The sequence below is a fragment of the Protopterus annectens genome, chromosome 9.part0 (assembly GCF_019279795.1).
Source record: "Protopterus annectens isolate FY-2018-M chromosome 9.part0, PAN1.0, whole genome shotgun sequence".
Taxonomy (NCBI): domain Eukaryota; kingdom Metazoa; phylum Chordata; order Ceratodontiformes; family Protopteridae; genus Protopterus; species Protopterus annectens.
This window is the reverse complement of record NC_056743.1, coordinates 598,334,920-598,357,823: the sequence shown is the minus strand read 5'-3', so window position 1 is coordinate 598,357,823 and position 22,904 is coordinate 598,334,920. Positions and strand designations below refer to the sequence as shown.

Here is a 22,904-nt window from a genome sequence, read left to right as displayed (position 1 = left end):
GCTGAAGTTACTTGCTTAGTAATACAAAGTACTGGCATACAACAGCTACTGTGATTGTTATTAGATAACATGTAAAAACAGAACACAGTGCAAAGGTTTCTTATGTAGTTATTAGGCATGCAGTCCAGACCACCAATGAGGAAAGTAGCCCAACTGCTACATAGCACTGTCTGTTAAGTGACTCACTCCTTATTACACAGTAGGAAGATGAAGGCTGAGGGAATCAAATGGAGGACTACAGGAAGCAGCTCATTAACAACTCATAGTATTAATCCTCTATGTTAGACAGACTGATTAATCATTTCTTACTTTTAGTCATGCCCAAAAATATGCATCGTTCACTTACCATCAGAAGCACCTGCAGTCTCCACAGCAGGTGTTTCACGCACATCAAAATGTGGCTTCTGAGAGGAGACGCATTTTGTTCCCAGAAAATCATCAGATGACTCGGCCATGTTGGGAGATTTAAAGTCTGGAAGAGAGGGGTAGTCTGCTGTTGGACCACGAACACTGTCTGAACTCTGAGGAGCTGATGATGGTGTTTCAACTAAATCTGGAAGAGTGAAAATAATTATGACACTGCTGTATTTGAAGTGATGCTACTTAGACGACTACTAATTTCTAAAGCTTACAGTTTTCATCTTTTTGCAATGCAGATATTCAGTATAGGAAAGCAATTCCTGTCAGTCCACAATTAAAGCTGTTAAAAAAATGAAGTCAGACACATCAAAATTACATCTGTAGCCAAGCTATAACTTTTAAGGTTACAAACCAGAAATGGACACCTCTACCTAATATATAATGCATGCTTCATTTCACCCTTCTTATAAACCAGGCATTAATTAGTTCAGTTAAAGCAGGTTAAGTCTTATAATGATCTTTCACATGCAACAAATAAATGCAGTCACAATACTGTGGTCACATCCAGCAGTTAGGCAGTTAAAGAGCCATTACCCAGAAAGCAAGTCTAATGATGTTCTTTAACTACCAACTGAAGATAAATGCCTGCATTTCAGCTTAAAATAATCTAACTCTATGCAATGTAACCTAACCTATCATCAAATATACTTTTTGGTATTGGCACCAAATCATCACGGTCTTTTCAGTATTTCTGTGTTTATTCTGATACAAGTTCAAGGTACAAAAATTTTAGCAATCATCTTCTTCTTTCAGCTGTTCCCATTAGGGATTACCACAGCGGATCATCTGTTTCCATTTCTTTCTGTCCTCTGCATCATGCTCTTTCACATCAACTGCCTGCATGTTCTCTCTCACCACATCCATAAACCTTACGTTAGACCTTCCTCTTTTCCTCTTACCTGGCAGCTCAATCTTTAGCATCCTTTTCCCAATATACCCAGCATCCCTCCTCAGCACATGTCCAAACCAACGCAATCTCGCCTTTCTTGCTTTGTCTCCAAACTGTCCAACCTGAGCTGACTCTCTAATATACTGATTCCTAATCCTGTCCATCCTACTCACACCCAGTGCAAATCTTAACATCTTTAACTCTGCCACATCCAGCTCTGACTCCTGCCTTTTCGTCAATGCCGCTACCCTCTTGTAGACCCTCCCTTTCACTCTTACTGGTACTAGTCTGTCACAAATCACTCCTGACACTCTTCTCCACCCATTCCACCCTGCCTGTACTCTCTTATTCACCTCTCTTCCACACTCACCATTACCCTGAACTGTTGATCCCAAGTACTTAAACTCATCCACCTTTACCAACTCAACTCCCTGCATACTCACCATTCCTTCATCCTCCCTCACATTTACACACACACATTCTATTTTAGCCCTGCTGACCTTCATTCCTCTCCTCTCTAAAGCATATCTCCACCTCTCCAGGGTCTTCTCAACCTGGTCCCTACTCTCTGTCACCTGCAAACATCAAAGTCCACGGGGCCTCCTGTCTGATCTCATCTGTCAACCTGTCCATCACCACTGCAAATAAGAAATGGCTCAGAGCTGACCCTTGATGTAATCCCACCCCCACCCTAAACTTATCTGTCACTCCCACCGCAGTCCTCACCAATGTCACACTACCCTCGTACATATCCTGTACCACTCAAATATTTCTCTGCCATTTCCGACTTCCTCATACAATACCACAACTCCTCTCTAGGCACCCCATCATATGCTTTCTCTAAGTCCACAAAGACACAATGCAACTCCTTCTGACCTTCTCTGTATTTCTCCAACACTCTCAGAGCAAATATTGCATCTGTAGTGCTCTTTCCTGGCATGAAACTATATACATCTTAAAATCTGGATTTGGTACTGGAGCTCATTTTCAATACCTGCCTATCCTAAATATGATGCCATCTATTGTTTTGCAAACTTATTAATTATTAAAGGGCTACCATACTTTCAAGACTTTCTCAGTAATATGAAAAAACCCTCAAGATTTGATTTTGTTCACAAAACCCCATGAGCAATTTTTGGATAAACATTCATAAGTACCAGACATTTCGTACAGTATCAGCTGATGTATGAGAAGATCCTTCTTGATGGATTCTTTATTAGCTATGTATTTTAAGTCAATCCGAATATGTACTCCTTACTCAGAGATTTTTGTCAAAGTTAGTTTTCAACTTCCAGCATAATAAAACAAGCAAAAAGGCAAACGCTGACACCACACTATGTAGCTTGAGAAACTGAAAACAATGAAGCAAACTCGTGCAAACCAGGACTAAATAAAACCACTTTTAATAACAGTTGAGCGCTTTCACCTTTTACAATACAGGCTTCCTCCGAACAAAAAACCATTCTGAATTGCAGGCCTTAAATAGATGTTTTGGCTCCAAAAATTTTAAAACATACTCCACTAAAACTTTCTGCATAAACAACAAACAAAAACATTCCAAAATGAATAGGTAACAGAAATAAACAATTATATTATAAATACATATGTATCCTATAAAATGTAATACACAAATTCCTCTGAAATTCATATTTGTTAAAAACATGTGTTTCTGTTAAAACACTGACTCAACTTATTAATAAACAATTTGACACTAGCGTATTTTGTATAGCAGAGGTTTAATAGACAGTGATTCATTCAAACCTGGGGGTGAGGCAGCATCAGTAAAAATTTGCCACCACATTTCTCTACAAGACAGCCAACTCTTATAGTCTCCCCCCCCCAGGGTCTATTTGAATAAGGTCAATAATACTAAAAGTGAATTTGTGTTCAGAACCCTCTTGTTTTATGTGCTTATATAGGGCATTCTTCTCATCTCTCTTTCTAAGAGAGTAAAAATGACCGCATATTCTTTTGTTCAGCTGTCTCTCGGTCTTCCCAATGTAGAAAGCGGGACAAGCTGAACATAATGTGATATATATGACGAGTTTAGTAGTACAATAGCATGCCTTGAATCTAATAGAAGTGTTGGTAGTGTTACTTAACCTAGTGCCTTGACTGTTGTTAATAGCAAAGCACCAGTTGCATCTACCACACTTCTGTGTAGATTTAGAAGTGTTAGAAGTCAGAAACATCGTATTTTCTAACAACCTTTTCAAGTTCATACCCATTTTATTTACAAAGTGGGGTTTATCCCCTAAAATGTTGGATATAGAAGCATCTGCCATAATGATAAACCAACTTTTATTAACCAATTGCCTCATCTTATAACTACAAGGACCATATTCGATTACACAAGCCTTATTTAAATCACTACAACTAACTCTAGCGAGGGAAACATTACCTTGAGAATTTATTCCTAACAAATGTGTGTACCTAGAACCCCAGCCTTGAATAACCTGCTTACTTAAATTTTGCATCATACCAAGGTCATAACCTCTATCACTGAACATAGCCGTAATATACTCAACTTCAGCTATCATATCTATGTAGTCTGAAGTCATTCTAACTGCTCTAATCAACTGTCCCTTATAGATGTTCCTTAAAAGACTTTTTGGATGATTACTAGAATATTCAAGATAGTTGTTAGAGAAAGTGGGTTTCCTGTATATTCTAGATTTAAACCCAAAATTAGCCGGAGAGACGAGGGTGTCAAGGTATTCCAGACCATCATGACTGAATGCGTGTGTAAATTTCAAATAAGAACTACTGGTGTTAATAAATTCTATAAATTCAGTCAATGTCTCAGTGTCACCATCCCATAATATATATATATCGTCAAGGTAGCGAGTATAATATTTGATGTGAAGATAGAAGTCAGTGGTGAACACTACAGACTCCTCCCAGTCGAGCATGACCATATTAGCAAAAATGGGAGCACACGCAGCACCCATAGCTACACCCTTAGTTTGTTTAAAAATCTCTCATTCAAAAAAGATGAAATTGTTGTCCAATACCATACTCATCATATCTGTAATCAACCATATATTATCCCAATCCCACCCTGCATATTTAGTAATACTACAATTAAATGCTTCTAACCCCTCACTTTTGGGGATGCAGGAGAAAAGGTCTATGACATCAATAGTTATGTATAACAAATCTTTTTTATATAAATGTGTAGGAAAATAAGCTAAAAAATACCAAGAATCCTTGGCAAGATGAAATACCTTTTCGTACATATGTTTCAAAGTATGGTCAATGACCACACCCAAAGGGAATGTTTTAGATCTGCTGCCAGACACAATTGGTCTAAAAGGCGGGTCAGACACATTCTTATGAACTTTGGGGATGCCAACTAGCTTGGCTAACACAGGAAATTCAACTTTGACAAAGTTGTAAGTATCCAAACTAATTTGTCTGTCTATAAGAAAGTCCTCGAGGTGACAGTCAATTTTTCTATAGGCTATATTAAGTTCATTGCCAGATATGATCTCATAACTGTCAGTAGAATGTAAAATGTCATGAAGTTTAGAGGTATATGTAAGTTGATCAAAAAGAACTAAACCCCCACCCTTGTCAGGTTTCATCACCCTTATTGATCTATTCTTCCTCAACATTTGTAGGGTGTCCTGTTCTTCTCTAGATAAATTATGTTCCATTCTCCTAAACTTATCTTTGTTGTTAAGCTCATAAATCTGCTTAACAATACACTTTTCAAATAAACCAATCGTTGGATGGCATGGGGGTATAAAGGTACTTTTCTTTTTCAGGATTTTACAGTCATTATTAGAGCCAGTAACATTAATGGGATTATTAAACATTACTGCCAAGTTTAATTTCCTAGTATACAATTTAACTTGATTAACACTAATACAACACTATTTTTAAGTTCATTATGTCCTTGCTCCAAAGGCAAATCAATACAGTTAGAGTGTACGACCCACTCCCTGTCCATTAGGAATGCAAGTGGAGTTAAATGATAAAGGTGGGGAAACACAAGGTTCTCTCCCCACTACAGTACCTGAAACATTAGTTTTCTCTGCTCGGGCATTTAAAGATGAAATTTCATGAACTGCTGCCCAATGAAGTTTAAAAGCAAAGCAGTAAGCTTGCTCACTTCTGCTTTCAAGTCCCACACTTCTGTTTGTAGTTGCTGCAAAGAAGTCAGCTCAGTATTATTGGGTGTGGCACATCCAGCTTCTCCATCAGCTTCCATAGTAAGACACAACAAGATAATCCAAGCGTTAAAAGTACACCATAAAACAAGCAAAAAGGCGAACGCTGACACCACACTATGTAGCTTGAGAAACTGAAAACAATGAAGCAAACTCGTGCAAACCAGCAGGACTAAATAAAACCACTTTTAATAACAGTTGAGCGCTTTCACCTGTTACAATACAGGCTTCCTCAGAACAAAAACCATTCTGAATTGCAGCCCTTAAATAGATGTTTTGGCTCCAAAAATTTTAAAGCAACATGCTCCACTAAAACTTTCTGCATAAACAATAAACAAAAACATTCCAAAATGAATAGGTAACAGAAATAAACAATTATATTATAAATACATATGTATCCTATAAAATGTAATACACAAATTCCTCTGAAATTCATATTTGTTAAAAACATGCGTTTCTGTTAAAACACTGACTCAACTTATTAATAAACAATTTGACACTAGCGTATTTTGTATAGCAGAGGTTTAATAGACAGTGATTCATTCAAACCTGGGGGTGAGGCAGCATCAGTAAAAATTTGCCACCACATTTCTCTATAAGACAGCCAACTCTTATAGTCTCCCCCCCTAGGGTCTATTTGAAAAAGGTCAATAATACTAAAAGTGAATTTGTGTTCAGAACCCTCTTGTTTTATGTGCTTATATAGGGCATTCTTCTCATCTCTCTTTCTAATAGAGATTTCATAGGTTCATAGGTTCATACTAGGCTATCTGCCCAAGGGCATTTATAAGCCTAGCCCATAGTTATTTGGCTTTCGCCACCCCTTTAGTTTGAATAAAACTATGCCTATTATTTTGCTGTGCCTCTGTCAAGCAGTGACACTGAAGTAATCCCTGGGGTATATCTGCGATCCCCCATCCATTGGTCAAGATTCCTCTTGAACAAGGCCAGCGAGGTGCTCTGCCTCACATGTACCGGGATTTTGTTCCACAGCATAGGGAGTCTCTGGGTGATGAATCTTTCCCTCCAGCATGTTCTATTAATAACCGTGTCAAGGTTTAAGTCTCCCGCCCTTGTGGTTCTGAGGGATCTAGATTTTTTGAGGTGAAGCATATTCATCAAATCAGGGTTTGACATGGCCTTATATGTCAGGCACAGGTCACCTCTGAGCAAGCGGTATGAAACTGAATAGAGCTGGAGTTCTTTCAGTCGGGCAGCATAAGACATATTTTTGAGACCCTTTATCCTTTTGGTGAGGAACTTTTGGGGCCTTTCCAGCTGCTGCAGGTGTCGGGTCAGATACATTCCGAATGGGGCATTGTACTCAATCATAGGTCTAATGAGTGATGAGTACAGGGGGACGATGACCTCCCTTGATCTAGATGTGAATCCCTTCATGATCAGGTCGGCAATGTAGAAGGTTTTCCTAACTACTTTAGCAACATGAGTGTCAAACGAAAGTCTACTGTCAACCTGGGTCCCCAGATCCCTGATGACTTCTTCTGTGCTCAGTGGATTGCCACCTATATGGTAGCTAGGGGTAACCTTGTTTTTCCCGAAGGGTATGACTATGCATTTCTTGGCATTTAACTTTAGGCCATGGCTCTGGCACCAGTTATCCGTTTCTGTGAGGCCCTTCTGAAGGATATCTGTGTCAGATGTGTTATCGACTATGGCGCCCAGTTTGCAGTCATCTGCAAACTTTGTCAGCCATAACCCTCCTGTGTTTGCTTGTACTTCAGAAAAGTAGATGCCGAACAAGAGTGGACCCAGGACTGAGCCCTGTGGGACACCACTTGTGACAGGCTTTGAGTCTAACATGGCTCCAGCAACTCTGACCCTGTGGGTCCTGTCACTTAGCCAGTTTGCAACCCATCTTGTGATGTATGGGTTTACATTCAAGCTGATGAGTTTTTCGATGATACCTGAGTGGGGTATTGTGTCGAAGGCCTTTGCCAGGTCAAGGTAGGCTGTATGGACTGCCTTTCCCTCATCAATGGCCTTGGTGACTGTCTCGAAAAAGTCAACCAAGTTTAAAAGGCATGATCTGCCTTTGACAAAGCCAAACTGGGTTGGATCCAAAGTCTGCAAGTTCCCTATGTCTTTATTTATGAGTTCCATTATGATCCTCTCCATGGCTTTGCAGATAAGGCTTGTCAAGCTAATGGGACGGTAATTTCCAGGGTCGGTGGAGGCACCGCCCTTGTGAAGTGGGACCACAGTCGCCATGCGCCACTCCTTGGGTGTGTATCCTGAGGTGAGGCTAAGATTAAACAGCTGTCCTAACTGCGGGTTTAATTCCTCATTGAGTTCATGGAGCACACAGCCGGGGACACCATCCGGTCCCATGGATGCTGTGTTTTTTGCTTTGGAGAGAGCAGTTTTCACCTGGGCGTTGGAGATGTTTGGGGGGCTACAATCCTCTGGTATAGATATCTCTCCTTTTGAGGGGGGGGAGAAGTTTGCACTGAACCTGTCAGCCAGTATGTTGGCAATGTGTGTAGGTTCAGTAATCTTCACATCATTTTGAACCAATTCTGAGCATATCTGGGAGTTTCCTCCTAGGTTTCTAACATAGCTAAAGAAGGCCTTATGATTGTCTTTTGAGTCCTTTGCGATTTTTCTCTCAAAATTTGCCTTGGATGATTTTATGAGAGCTCTTAGTTTTTTTACTTATAATGATCAAAGGTGTCTTACCTTTCAGGGATTTTGCTCTATCTTGTAGTAGCTTCCTCCTTTTGTTGTAGAGCTTGTTTATGGCTGGGGTCCACCAGACTGGATGCTTGCCTTTGGTACAGAGAGTCTTAGTTTTGTTTGGGATTGCCTGATCCATGCAGTCCTGTAGGTGCTGGTAGAAGGCATTTGTAAGTGATTCAGCGGTTTGAGTAATGTTTACCACTGGCTCAGGGGCCTTAAAGGAGACCACACTAGTTTTTAGAAGTGTGAAGTCGGCTTTTGAGAAGTTTTTCACTGTGGTCTTTTTTATTTAAGGTGGGGGCGGGATGAGGACCTCCAGCGAGATTAGTTTATGATCTGATCTCACCAGTGAGGGGTATACTTCCGGTGTTGAACATTGTGATCCCATGTTCGTGATGAGATAAAGTATGTTTTCTCCTCTTGTGGGGATGGTGACTAGTTGTTCCATGGCATTTGAGTTTATGAACTCCAGGAACCTTTGGGCTAGAGTGTTTGGGCTTGAGTAGTGTTCCCAGTCTATATTAGGGTAGCTGAAGTCACCTAGTATGATAGTGTTTGGAGATACATTTATCCCCTCCATTGTTTTCAGGAAGGCCATGTGAGGTTCCTGAGTTTGAGAGGGTGGCCTGTAACATGCTACAAATTGCAGAGCAGTCTTGCCTATGGTTAATTGCACCTGGATGGTCTCTGATGCATCGTGCGTTGCCACCAACCTTGAGGTGTGGGTGTCCTTTATGAATATGGACACCCCCCCTCCTTTCTTGGTGTTGTCCGGATTTTGGGGCCGGAACGCATGATATGAGGTGAAACCTGCTAGTGCTGGGGTGCTCTCAGGAGCCTTGAACCAGGTTTCAGTCACAGCACAGACATCGATTTATTTATTTATTTAGTCCTGCCGGTTTGCACGAGTTTGCTTCATTGTTTTCAGTTTCTCAAGCTACATAGTGTGGTGTCAGCGTTCGCCTTTTTGCTTGTTTTATGGTGTACTTTTAACGCTTGGATTATCTTGTTGTGTCTTACTATGGAAGCTGATGGAGAAGCTGGATGTGCCACACCCAATAATACTGAGCTGACTTCTTTGCAGCAACTACAAACAGAAGTGTGGGACTTGAAAGCAGAAGTGAGCAAGCTTACTGCTTTGCTTTTAAACTTCATTGGGCAGCAGCAGGAAGCCAAAGTAGTATCTGCAGTTCCTGAGATTTCATCTTTAAACGCCCAAGCAGAGAAAACTAATGCTTCAGGTACTGTAGTGGGGAGAGAACCTTGTGTTTCCCCACCTTTATCATTTAACTCCACTTGCATTCCTAATGGACAGGGAGTGGGTTGTACACTCTCTAACTGTATTGATTTGCCTTTGGAGCAAGGACATAATGAACTTAAAAATAGTGTTGAATTAAACAACAGTAGTAGAATTGTTTTTTTTGACTACACATTTGTCTTCTCTTTAATAGATGTACAGGAGGATGGCAAACGGACAGGGGCCATCCCTAAGAGGAAGTTACCTAATAAAACTTATGCACAAGCAGGCAGAGAACCTGCAAGAAAAGGTACTGAGCCGTTTTCAAAAACTGACTCAACTTCTAACAAAATTGACAAATTTGAAATGTTTATGAATACTAATTGTTTTTTTAGATAATGATGCTTTTAGTGGAAAAAATGATCCTGTTATTTCTAACTGTTCACTTAAAGACATGATTTATTTATTTGGTAAAAAACTGAATATTATTAATACATTGAAGTTAGAAAATGCTTATTTATCTAAGTGTTTGAACATCAATGTCATTCCTAAAGGCTTGAGATTTTTTAAATTTCCTATGGGCATAGATGTGAATGACAACACAAAAAAAGAATTTAACTTGTTTTTTGATAAATGTGGCATTGAGTTTATGAAGCTGTTAATTAAATGTAATGATGAGAAATTAGACTAATGGATGAAACAGAAAAACTGAATGAAAACATTTTCAGTGATTTATTATTTGAACAATGGGCAAGGTTATATAATAAACAATTTGTTACAGCTGATTTAAATATAAAAAAATCTCTAGAAAGGAAAAATTCTAAACTTACTAGGGATATTCAGCAGTATGAGAGAGGGGCTATATATGAGTGGAAAGAAGGACAGTTTAAAGCTGTTGATAATTCATACAATCGACAGCAGGTCCCTTCAGATTATGAATATAATTCTCAGGCTCAAAGTAATTCCCATTTTTTCAAGGGCAGAGGTCAAGACAGAAGAAGGGATTGGAAATGGGGGGGGGGGGGGGTTGGAAGAAACCCTATCATCAACAATAGCCAATATAAATAATATGACTCTAGAGTTAGTTACTAATGTAGATTTGCAGACTACACAGCAAACTGCTACTAAACATGACGTACATAACACCACAAAGTACTGTGAGATTTCTTCCACAGATGGTGTGACTTACAGGTACAAGAGCTTTAACATTTTTAACTATACAGATGTTAAGCTCGATATGTCTTATTTTAATTTACTTTCCAAGGGCTTGAAATACATACCAACTACTAAATTTGATGTGGTTGATATTTGTCAAGTTAAATTGTATACTAGGAAATTAAACTTAGCAGTAATGTTTAATAATCCCATTAATAATGACTGTAAAATCCTGAAAAAGAAAAGTACCTTTATACCCCCATGCCATCCAACGATTGGTTTATTTGAAAAGTGTATTGTTAAACAGATTTATGAGCTTAACAACAAAAATAAGTTTAGGAGAATGGAACAATTTATCTAGAGAAGAACAGGACACCCTACAAATGTTGAGAAAGAATAGATCAATAAGGGTGATGAAATCTGACAAGGGTGGGGGTTTAGTTCTTTTTGATCAACTTACATATACCTCTAAACTTCATGACATTTTACATTCTACTGACAGTTATGAGATCATATCTGTCAATGAACTTAATATAGCCTATAGAAAAATTGACAGTCACCTCAAGGACTTTCTTATAGACAGACGAATTAGTTTGGATACTTAAAACTTTGTCAAAGTGGAATTTCCTGTGTTAGCCAAGCTAGTTGGCATCCCCAAAGTTCATAAGAATGTGTCTGACCCGCCTTTTAGACCAATTGTGTCCGGCAGCAGATCTAAAACATTCCCTTTGGGTGTGGTCATTGACCATACTTTGAAACATGTGTACGAAAAGGTATTTCATCTCGCCAAGGATTCTTGGTATTTTTTTAGCTTATTTTCCTACACATTTATATAAAAAAGATTTGTTATATGTAACTATTGATGTCATAGACCTTTTCTCCTGCATCCCCAAAAGTGAGGGGTTAGAAGCATTTAATCGTAGTATTACTAAATATGCAGGGTTGGACTGGGATAAGATATGGTTGATTACAGATATGATGAGTATGGTATTGGACAACAATTTCATCTTTTTTGAAGGAGAGATTTTTAAACAAACTAAGGGTGTAGCTATGGGTGCTGCGTGTGCTCCCATTTTTGCTAATATGGTCATGCTCGACTGGGAGGAGTCTGTAGTGTTCACCAGTGACTTCTATCTTCACATCAAATATTATACTCGCTACCTTGACGATATATATATATTATGGGATGGTGACACAGACATTGACTGAATTTATAGAATTTATTAACACCAGTAGTTCTTATTTGAAATTTACACACGCATTCAGTCATGATGGTCTGGCATACCTTGACACCCTAGTCTCTCCGGCTAATTTTGGGTTTAAATCTAGAATATACAGGAAACCCACTTTCTCTAACTATCTTGAATATTCTAGTAATCATCCAAAACGTCTTTTAAGGAACATCTATAAGGGACAGTTGATTTGAGCAGTTAGAATGACTTCAGACTACATAGATATGATAGCTGAAGTTGAGTATATTACGGCTATGTTCAGTGATAGAGGTTATGACCTTGGTATGATGCAAAATGTAAGTAAGCAGGTTATTCAAGGCTGGGGTTCTAGGTACACACCTTTGTTAGGAATAAATTCTCAAGGTAATAATGTTGTTTCCCTTGCTAGAGTTAGTCGTAGTGATTTAAATAAGGCTTGTGTAATCGAATATGATCCTTGTAGTTATAAGATGAGGCAATTGGTTAATAAAAGTTGGTTTATCATTATGGCGGATGCTTCTATATCCAACATTTTAGGGGATAACCCCCACTTTGTAAATAAAATGGGTATGAACTTGAAAAGGTTGTTAGAAAATACGATGTTTCTGACTTCTAACACTTCTAAATCTACACAGAAGTGTGGTAGATGCAACTGGTGCTTTGCTATTAACAGTCAAGGCACTAGGTTAAGTAACACTACCAACACTTCTATTAGATTCAAGGCAGACTATTGTACTACTAAACTTGTCATATATCGCATTATGTTCAGCTTGTCCCGCTTTCTACATTGGGAAGACCAAGAGACAGCTGAACAAAAGAATATGCGGTCATTTTTACTCTATTAGAAAGAGAGATGAGAAGAATGCCCTATATAAGCACATAAAACAAGAGGGTTCTGAACACAAATTCACTTTTAGTATTATTGACCTTATTCAAATAGACCCTAGGGGGGGAGAGACTATAAGAGTTGGCTGTCTTATAGAGAAATGCTGCCTCACCCCCATGTTTGAATGAATCACTGTCTATTAAACCTCTGCTATACAAAATACGTTAGTGTCAAATTGTTTATTAATAAGTTGAGTCAGTGTTTTAACAGAAACACATGTTTTTAACAAATATGAATTTCAGAGGAATTTGTGTATTACATTTTATAGGATACATATGTATTTATAATATAATTGTTTATTTCTGTTACCTATTCATTTTGGAATGTTTTTGTTTGTTGTTTATGCAGAAAGTTTTAGTGGAGTATGTTGCTTTAAAATTTTTGGAGCCAAAACATCTATTTAAAAGCTGCAATTCAGAATGTTTTTTTTTGTTCTGAGGAAGCCTGTATTGTAACAGGTGAAAGCGCTCAACTGTTATTAAAAGTGGTTTTATTTAGTCCTGCTGGTTTGCACGAGTTTGCTTCATTGTTTTCAGTTTCTCAAGCTACATAGTGTGGTGTCAGCGTTCGCCTTTTTTTGTTTTACGGTATACTTTTAACGCTTGGATTAACTTCCAGCATAACAGTTTTACTGGACATCCCTCTGAATGAAGTACTTTCACAGTCAACACTGGACTGATGTACAGCATTAAGAAACGCTCAAAACATCCTTCGGTCCTTTTAGGCGCACAATTGCTTGTGAATGCAACCTCAGCAGGAGTGCAGAGAGCCAATCTCAGTTCTTTGAAAAGCCCATTATACCCACCAAATGACAAATGTCACACCACCACTTGTATGATCCTCAAAACCTAGTTAGTAAAAGAAAAAGTTAGAAAAGGGGAAAAAAAAAAAGCAGCCTTTGGTTGGTACTGTGTGAGACTATCTCAGGATGATCTCGTGGGGTCCACCTGAATCATGAAACCAGCTAGGAGGCAACCGAGTGGGAACTTTATTTGCAAAAGTGATCTCCTACTCAGACATCTATTGTTATAAAGAGTTATTCACACAACTGCACTATACGCATCATAAAGAAACTCTGCAGTAGCTTTCGTTACTCATAAGAAAGTACGAGAGATGGAAAGGAAATGTAAATATGGAAGTCAGAGCATACTATAAAGGAAATACAGTAACAAGCACTTTTCTGCTCTAGGACTATGTCCAGTTTGCACTGCCTAAAAAAGGTGGGCAGAGGTCCAGCTAGTTACCTCACAAATACCCTGAACTGATATTCATGAAATAGGCTGCAGCTCTAACAGTGTACTCTGTTGTCAACAATGTTTTCTTGCTGTATTCATAGCTGAAAATGCTGTAATTGCCCAACCATTTGGAAACAATCTGCTGGACAACAGGAGTAGCAAATTTTTCCTGGCATGGGGAAACACTTGGTTGGAAACAGCTTCTCAATGATGTTCTCAACACATGGGTGGCCTCTTGGACCTAACAGAGAGAAAGGAGAATAAGGCATTGGCTTGCTCACTTCTTCCAGAGGAGAGGGTGTTGGGAGCAGTGGGGGTGGGGTAGGGTGATGGACACACTTCTCATGAGCCCCAGTGGTGATGCCACAACCATGAAAGAGTTATTACTGCAGTAAATGTGCAAATAAGGATGTGCTAACAAATGGAGGCATTTCCCTCATGGAATCACTGCACTTCTTCCTGGGTGACAGCAACCCTGCAAATCACTGGAAAGTAGGATTTAAACAAAATTCCCAGCATGGCTACAGTATGATAGCCCCAGCTTCTCTGTTCTTCGTCATAATTACAGGGGAGAATCATAACCTTTCAGCTGCAGAGGTCACCTCACCTGAAGGGAAGGGACCTGTCTAGCAAAGGGACACCACAGATTGGCCCTGGGAAGAAAGGAGGCACAGGGGAAAACCAGGAATCTAAAATCAGAGGTAAGCTGGTCAAATAAGCAAGTAAACAAAAATGTTTCTCTAGTCTTCTGTTAGACAAATTTGAGTATACGCAATTTAAAAACATTTTAAACAAGCTACATTAAATGGGTCTACAAGTCTTCTTAGTAATATAAAAGAAAGCTTAAGTACATTTGTTTGTATGTCGAGGTTGCACCTTCTAATCCTATGGCAGCTCTAACATTTCTTAATCCAGTCAAGCTGGAAAAACTGACAATTCCTTACCAATCGTTTCAATACTTGCTCATCTTTTCAACTACATTAACTACCAAAGCAATCCTTATTCTCTGTGGCAACAATCTTACTACCTAATTTGCCCAAGAGATACTTGGATATCATATTCTCTCTTTAGTGTGTAACTTATAAATCATTTCTGTAACCTTACCCACTGTCAAAGATTCAATTTCCATTTCTTCATGACTGGCTATTACTATCTACGAAAACATTACCTATTCTAATTTACATTAAATTTAACCACATCTTAACAGCATTAACACCCAGCTAACACATTTTTACAAAATTTTCCTGGAAATCATTTATTAATTTCTTTTAAACTGATCCAAACCTGAACATGATCACATGAACCTACCTTCTCTTCTTCAGATCTCCAGCAATGAGTTTTTTCAGTTAGAAATCTTCTTCTCAATATTTGAGTTTTAAAAATACTTCGGTAAACATTTCCATGCAAAAATTCTAAACATCCTGGATTTAGTGGCCTACTTCAGCAAATGACAAATCCACTTCTAAGTTACCTCATCGATTTGTAATAGAATGCTCCAATACCACCTCTGTCTGTTGTCTTAATATGCAAGGTCTTTTATGCTTTGCCTGCATAACAGACTAATCCTATAAATAACGGAGAATCTCCTTTCACTTTTGATATGTAATCTAATAATCGGGGGGGGGGGGGTGCAACACATAGCTGTCACAACGCTTATCTGTTCACAACTGTATTCTCTTCTTCCAGTTTTTAAACCCACCTCCACTGAAGAGAAGTTTTACTCTCTCCAATAAATAAAAGCCATGTTGTCCAAGAATAAAGCATCATCCTTTCTGACAAACTTACATTATCGCGTCTGTCACATTATTGCATTGTCATAATGTCGAACGGCTTTAATATCAAAAATGCAATTTAGCGAAACTGTTCTTGTAGGGGGCTGCACCCCCCACACCTCCCGCTAATTATATATACCAACTCCGAGATCACACTACAGTGAGGAAAGGGAAAATTTTCTGATCCTCACTGTACCGCGATCTCACAAAAAACATTTTTGCTGAACGGCATTTTTGACATTGTAGCCGTTCGATATTTTGACAATGTGATACAGACCCACATTATCAATAGTCTGCCCTGTTACTTTTCTCCACTTAGCCTCATATTCACACATAAAACCCGGACATTAACTATAATTTATGGCTTCATAACATAACTTTGACTCTAAAACATTTACTTTTACTGCAGGATATGCATGCATAATCCTACACCATTTTGAAAATACCTTCAAAGTATTTATTGGGATATCTGCTGAGAACGATTGAAAAATACATTCACAAAAGAAAAATATGTCTGCGTCTTCTGATCCACTTCCAAACCAGTCCCTTTCCATTGACAAAACACTAATATCATCAGCACATCACTGGTCTTAAGAGGCTGCATCCTAAATACTTATTGTGCTTTGCTTGCCATTAGTCATATTTTAACGCCTGTAATGAGCTAAGCTTGGGTTTGCCTGTTTTATCTGATCTCCCATGAACATCCCAAATTCATTCAATAACTGAAGTAAATTCATCAGTATCATACTATGCAGCCAGCAAATACATTGCCTTAAAATAAACCACTTCTTTCTGTGCTAGTACATAGCATTCTAAATTCAAACACCTCACCACTGCTATGGGCTCTAAATTAAAAAAAGCAAAGAAAACTGGGGGCTAAGAACATTTTTACCTTGGCAGTTTAAATAGCATTGACATTTCTGCACACATTTTTCTTCCAGGAAAATACTACATTCCTAAAATAAACTTGACAAGCTTTTTACATAACAAAGGTAATTTTAGAATGTGGATTAAATACTACCACTCACCTTTAACAAAAGCTTTCTTCAACCCAAACTCACTTCCAGTAATATTTAGTTAGCTGTATCTACCTCATCATAAGCCCTGCAAGCTCCACCTTCAGTGTTATCAAATATTTGCCTTCCTTCTTCAAATCTACAGTGATAATTACGGACATGATTTATAACATTGACTTGACACAGAAATTGGTCTATATGATGCCAAACTTAGAATACATCTCCCTCCCGTTCAATAACTGACACCACTACCTCCTCACAGAAAAAATGGGGGCATATATATCATCTCCCATACACTGTTATAAATCTTAAGCAAACAGGTATTAAATTCTCTTCATGGAGTATTCTTAAAGTTGATTAAATACCACAAGTCACTGGTGTTTTGCTCCTTTGTAGTTTCTTAAAATTCACTCTAAATTGCTCCCATGTTGTGAAAGAAATTATGTCCCACCCAAAGTCTGGTCAATTATAAACCTTGTGCACACACCCTCTCTCATATTCACTCTCCTCACTCACTTTCTGGTCTAACTTTTAAGAAATACCGAAGAAACATTGATTACTTTTTCCGTATTTTAAAATAACCTCCATCCTTTTAACTTTACAAGGACTCATTGTGTTCTCTGTTACTGCATTCTGTCAATGCTTGCTGATAATTCTGTGAATAAAATATTGCTCAGTGATTCCTGCATGAAATCATACATTTTATCTAGCAAGACTTCAATGACTTGCTTCACTTTCAACTTTTCCCTGCAATGCTGCATCACCATCATACAAATTAGTCTGCAACTCATCTGAATTGGTTTTTTTTTCAAACTTAGTTGTATTTCAAATATTAAACTTCTCTTAAATTCATACAATTCAATCTGCCAGAACCTAATTCTGTTCCATAACACTGTTTTAAACTTGTAATTGCATGTTTACACCAGGCAAACATGTCAAGACTGCCTATGTTTTTCAAAGCAATAAGGTAATGGTGTACATGTTGTACGCTCCAAATAAGTGGATCTGAAACTGGTCCTGGCTACATCTTTACCGCATCAACTATGCAAACATGTCCAAAGGTAATAATACAACTCAGCTATTCAAATGTCATCCAGCCATCCTTGCTTATGACTTGTATCAGTCTCCTACAGCACTGTGTGAACAGCAACTGCAGAACAGCTGCCACCTCCCATGGAGTTTACTAGCCAAAAGATGTAAACTGCCAGGCCTTTCTTCCTGATGATTCACACATAAGAAAATTTTAAAATTAAAAAATAAACTTACCACGATGTCTTCGCACTAGTCCAGGAGTTAATTACACATTATCTAGAAGACTTGAACCAAAAAAGCATTTTACCCCAAACAGCAGCCATGAGCATCTGCTGCATAATGTCAGACGTATTGCTTAGTAAATAATCCTTTTATTTGCTTGAAACACATTTATCAGCTAACCCACCAATATCAACAGCCTTTTATCAATGCACTACACTGTTGCTCATCATCCAAGTGGTCATCCTCCTCAAACAGAAATCTCATTCTTTTAGATGGAATGATCATTACATTAATAATCCATGTTATGTACAGTGACACTGTCCCAAGAGCATCCATCTCCCTACTGGCCCGAAATATCAGCGAGTCCCAGGGGAGAAAGAAGTGAGTCTGGTAGACCTGGTAAATTAGGTAAGGGCCTGGGACAAGCTGATAGTGAACAAGAACCAGAAAACAACCTTCTCCTGCAATAAACATCCTCTCAAACATGCACAGTATGAACTTCAAGTGCAAATTTCCATTTAAAGGTACATCACTGGGGTCTATATTAGAACATCAAAGTTTCAAAGCTTCAAATGTTATAATACTGACTCGTATTAAGCGAACGCTGAAAATAATGAAGCTACAGAAAAACTACATTTTACCTAGGGAAATAATTTGTTTGTCTGTTTCTGTTGCTTCGGTATTTTCAGCACTGTGGTGGAAAGTTACAGGTCAGGTTCAGGTAAGTGTGCAATTGAGCGCGGGTTAGGTTAGTTAGGGTGCGGGTCAGGTAAGTGTGCGATTGTGTGGACATGAGGGTTAGGGCAGGGTAGGTGAGTTAGGGTGCGGGTGAGGTGAATGTGCAATACTGACAGACCTTAGGGTTTGGGTTAAGGTAAGTGGATAGTTAGTGGTGCATGTATAGTTTAGTGTAGGGTTAGGTGCATGTGTGTGGATTGTTGTTTATTTGGTGTGCTTGTGTTGTGTGTATGTTTTGGAACAGCAATTTTTTTCCCTAGGAAAAAATTCGCTGTTCTGTATGTACGATGTTTTCAACTTTCATTGAATAGGGTTCGATATTAGAACATTTGAAGTTTTGAACCTGTGGTGTTCTAATATAGACCCACATCACGGTACAACATTTTCTGCAGCTGCGGTAAGGAAACTTCTGTAACATTCTAGTTTAACACTGTAGTATCAGAGTCCACAAACAATAAAATCAACTGTTTTCATGAACATAAAATTAACTAAGCCAGCATATTAGCAGGTTGCAAGGATTACGGAAGGAAAATGCAAAAACCCTCCTTTACTAACCAAGTGTTAGCAAGGACATTGCTCTGTTCTTGAGTGTTCCATCCTTCAGACACATTATTATACACAGTCTCCATTTGACATAGTCGGTGGTAACTCAGGCAGATGTAAAAGATCCCATGACACTTGTACAAAAATTATATGGGAATTTCCCTGGTACCCTGGCCAAATTTACCCTAGTTAATATGAATACTACGGATCTTCCCTCAAGATACTGTTCGCCTAGCGGGACTAAATCAACAAAATAAATTTTACACCCAGTCACTCCCTCCATCTATTTGAAAGGTATGAATTTAACCCATTTCTCTCTGTTATACTCAGTTACACATTTATCCTAGTCAATAACAACCCCAAACCGGGAAAAGCCAAAAGGAGGCTATCAGAATACTCTGCTGTTATCAGCATGAAGTCATTGATTTCTTAATCTCTTCTTATTCCCAAAACTAATATAATTTCTCATTTGCCTACAATCTTACCTTCCAGTAGTCTCTAAGGAGAGGTAGTTGCCCCATCACTCCAGATGGTCAACAATCTTGTCATTAAACTTCATAGAATTCAGTCTTGAAGTACTAGCTTACTTTCAAAAGGTTTCAAGTTAAGTTAATTAAAATATTTCTTACCAGTCCCAAAAACTATAGTGAGTATAGTGAGTCAATTTAACTATTAAATTGCTGAAAGCGCACCCATTAAACTTAAGAACTTTTGGTAAATATTTGATTAATACTTTTGTAAGGAAGCCAATGTATTTAGGCTTAATATGTCCTCTCTGATCCACAAATTGTTTAATAATGCGATTAAAATCCTATCAATAACATTACTGCAAACTATAACTACATAGATATAATCATAAGGTACAGGTTACAGTAAATGTCTACTTTACCTCACTTCATTTCTTCATATACATGTTTTATCATGCCACCTGCCAACTTTTGGTGGTGAACCTGGAGTCCGAAAAAATCAAATTATTCTTTGCCCACTGAGCTCTTTAATATTTTCAAGTCATTTAAAACAGAGCATGGTTTCTAATTTTCTATGTTGTGACCTTTTCAGTTTGTTCCAGTTGACTGTCATGTTTCTTCACTATGTGGCAATTAATATTCGTACGAGTCCTGTAAATCCATGTAGAAAATAGGAGGGAACCCTCATCCCATTCACCTGTTTTGCTGCATCCCTCATCCTCTGTTGCCACACCACACCAGTTTATTTCTATACACACTGTTTTTATTTATAGTGTTCAGCTTTTTCTTCCTCCCTATAAATACATGTTTTAAGGCAATTCCTACTACACTTCATAACTGAAAGAAGAAAGAGTTGTCCGATTTAGTGATACAACTTCTCCCCTGTTGTCTAAAGATTTCAAAGGAAGGTCTCTACAGGAATTCCTTGCCCAAGGGCATATCAAGTAGCTGCCTGTTGATGTGCATTAGTAAGAGAAGCACAATCAAAGCATTACTTCCCAATCAGTCTCAGAGGTGGTTGCACTGCTACAGGCATGCATTGCACGGTAACCACACTATTTCATGCTTATGACTCTGAAGACTGTCTGGGTGAGCATGTTTTTTCTTTGTCCCCAAGACCTTGCCCAGTTGGCTTTCAGCTTCACCTAAACGGGCCATTTGTTCCAGCAGAACAGCAGCTAATAATTCTTAGGTAAGGTAAGAGCATCATGACCCAATTCATTCCTGCCAGGGAACCCCAATTAACCCTCTGTTTTTCAGCAACAGCCAGATAGGTGAGATTAGGCTAGCTTGCTCAACCTTGAGGGGTAACTTGCCCTCTCCCTTTGGGAGCATTAATTTAACGCACTGTTGGTGGCTTCACCAAGCTTTCAGTCACTGCATGCCAATTTCCACTCATTTGAATACTGCAAATGCACTATGACAGTGTGAGCTTGGCTGGCTCAGAAATCCACTAGGTGAGCACCTGCTAGGCATCAAATGCAATGATAAACACACACAAGCCCACAGAGATTCCGACAAATCCAGCTCTTAAAACGTAATATTAGCACTTGTTTTATTTTAACAAAACTTCTTCAGATGAAGTCAGCCAAACACACGCACTGTTTAAATACAATTCTAAAAGGTGGTGGTATTTTTTTTTAAAAATCATGTGATCAGCTTAAAATAGTGAGACAGCCTAATCCCCTTAACAAATCGTGAATTAATTTAACATAGTCAGTAAGTTAAAAATTGAAGTAAACAAAAACCACAGGCTGAATATCTGAATACATCAACCTGTAAAACTTTCTTTTGCCAAACAATAATAGTTTTATTTAAGAGCAATCGTTAAATAGTAAATGTTATACTGAGGAAATTTGCCTAATACATAGGTAGCAATATCTTCCTAAATCTTTTAGTTTTAAAAGACAGCTAACAGAAATCTGATCATTAATCCCTGGCCAAGAACTTACATTAAGTGTGAATTGCCAACATAACTCACATTCTTCTAACTTAAGTTGCCATGGGCTACCACCTTCACTAGGGGTTGCGCCTTTTTCCATAATTACAAATTTAAAAATGTGGTCTAGCCATTCCATTAAGTGTTTGGCTAGGGCATTGTTTGTTTTCCTTTTCTTAATGCCATATAGATGCTCAGCAATTCTTTGAACTTGCGCTCAGTTTTGCCTATGTAGAAAGCAGGGCAATGTTGACAGAATGCAGTGTATACTACCCCTCCTGTCACACAGTTAAATTAATTTATATAAAATGTAAAGTTCTTTATAACAAACTATTCACCCATTAAAATGTAGGGGCAAACGGAACAGCATCCACATTTAGACATATGATGAATTTTGTTACTTGTGTGTGGATGTTCTGTTGAAATGTACATCTAGTACAAAACGCAACCTTTACTAGATCCTTTATCACAACTTATAATGCTGACAGTGCGACTATTAGGAGTATTACTCAGAAGAACTGGGCTATTCTAAGGGAAGACAGACATTGAGTAAGTGGGGGATACACCCCGCATAATATACAGAAAGGGTTGTAATTGTAAAAACATTGTGGAACATTTCAGGTCTAGTAGTAGTACAGAAGTAATATTACCAGAATCTATGGATCTATGTACAGTATCTATGAAGGAGATAAGTGCAGTGCTTTTGCTGTGTGAGGGGTGAAGTCATGTCGGGTGGGGGTGAGGTTGTTGTGTGCGAGATGAAGTAATGGTTTTTGGATTGCACTTTTTGAGGAGTTTCGATAGTGGGGACAAGATAGAGCTTGGACGACAGAGGGTTCATTGGAATTACCTCCTTTGTGAAGTGCGGTGATGATTGATTTTTTTCCAGAGGTTGGGGACATAGGATTCTGTAATTGAGAGGTTGATCAGAAAGCTAAAGAGGTATGCTATGGCCCCAGCAGCAAATTTTAAGTATTCTAGTGGGGAATCATCGGAGAAGAGATCATGGTTTTAATTTTCTGAGGAGTCTCTGAATTTCTGCAGTTGGTATTGGTTAATGAGGCTAGATGGTGTAATATTGCTTTGGTGAAGAGGAGAAGAATTGTCTATAGGAGGGAAGATGATCTTTCTAAGTGAGAACTGCTTTTGTGGGGTAGAGGAGGAGGGGGAAAGGAATTTGATAAGGTAAAGGGAGAGAAGTCTTATTAATTTGTGTATGCTATTTATAAAATGGGAGTTGAAGATAGGGGCTATTTGTGACTTCTTTCTG

The 22,904-nt window shown here is 38.4% G+C and overlaps 1 protein-coding gene across 1 annotated transcript in view; it reads right to left on the bottom strand.

Annotated features, from left to right (window-relative positions):
* The window catches only part of CDCA2 (cell division cycle associated 2), a 1,716,206-nt gene that overhangs the window by 576,641 nt on the left and 1,116,661 nt on the right, over positions 1–22,904 (bottom strand). The window contains exon 8 of the mRNA XM_044083154.1: positions 347–553. Within this exon, the coding sequence (XP_043939089.1) occupies positions 347–553 (207 nt within the window). The remainder of the gene's footprint in view (positions 1–346; positions 554–22,904) is intronic.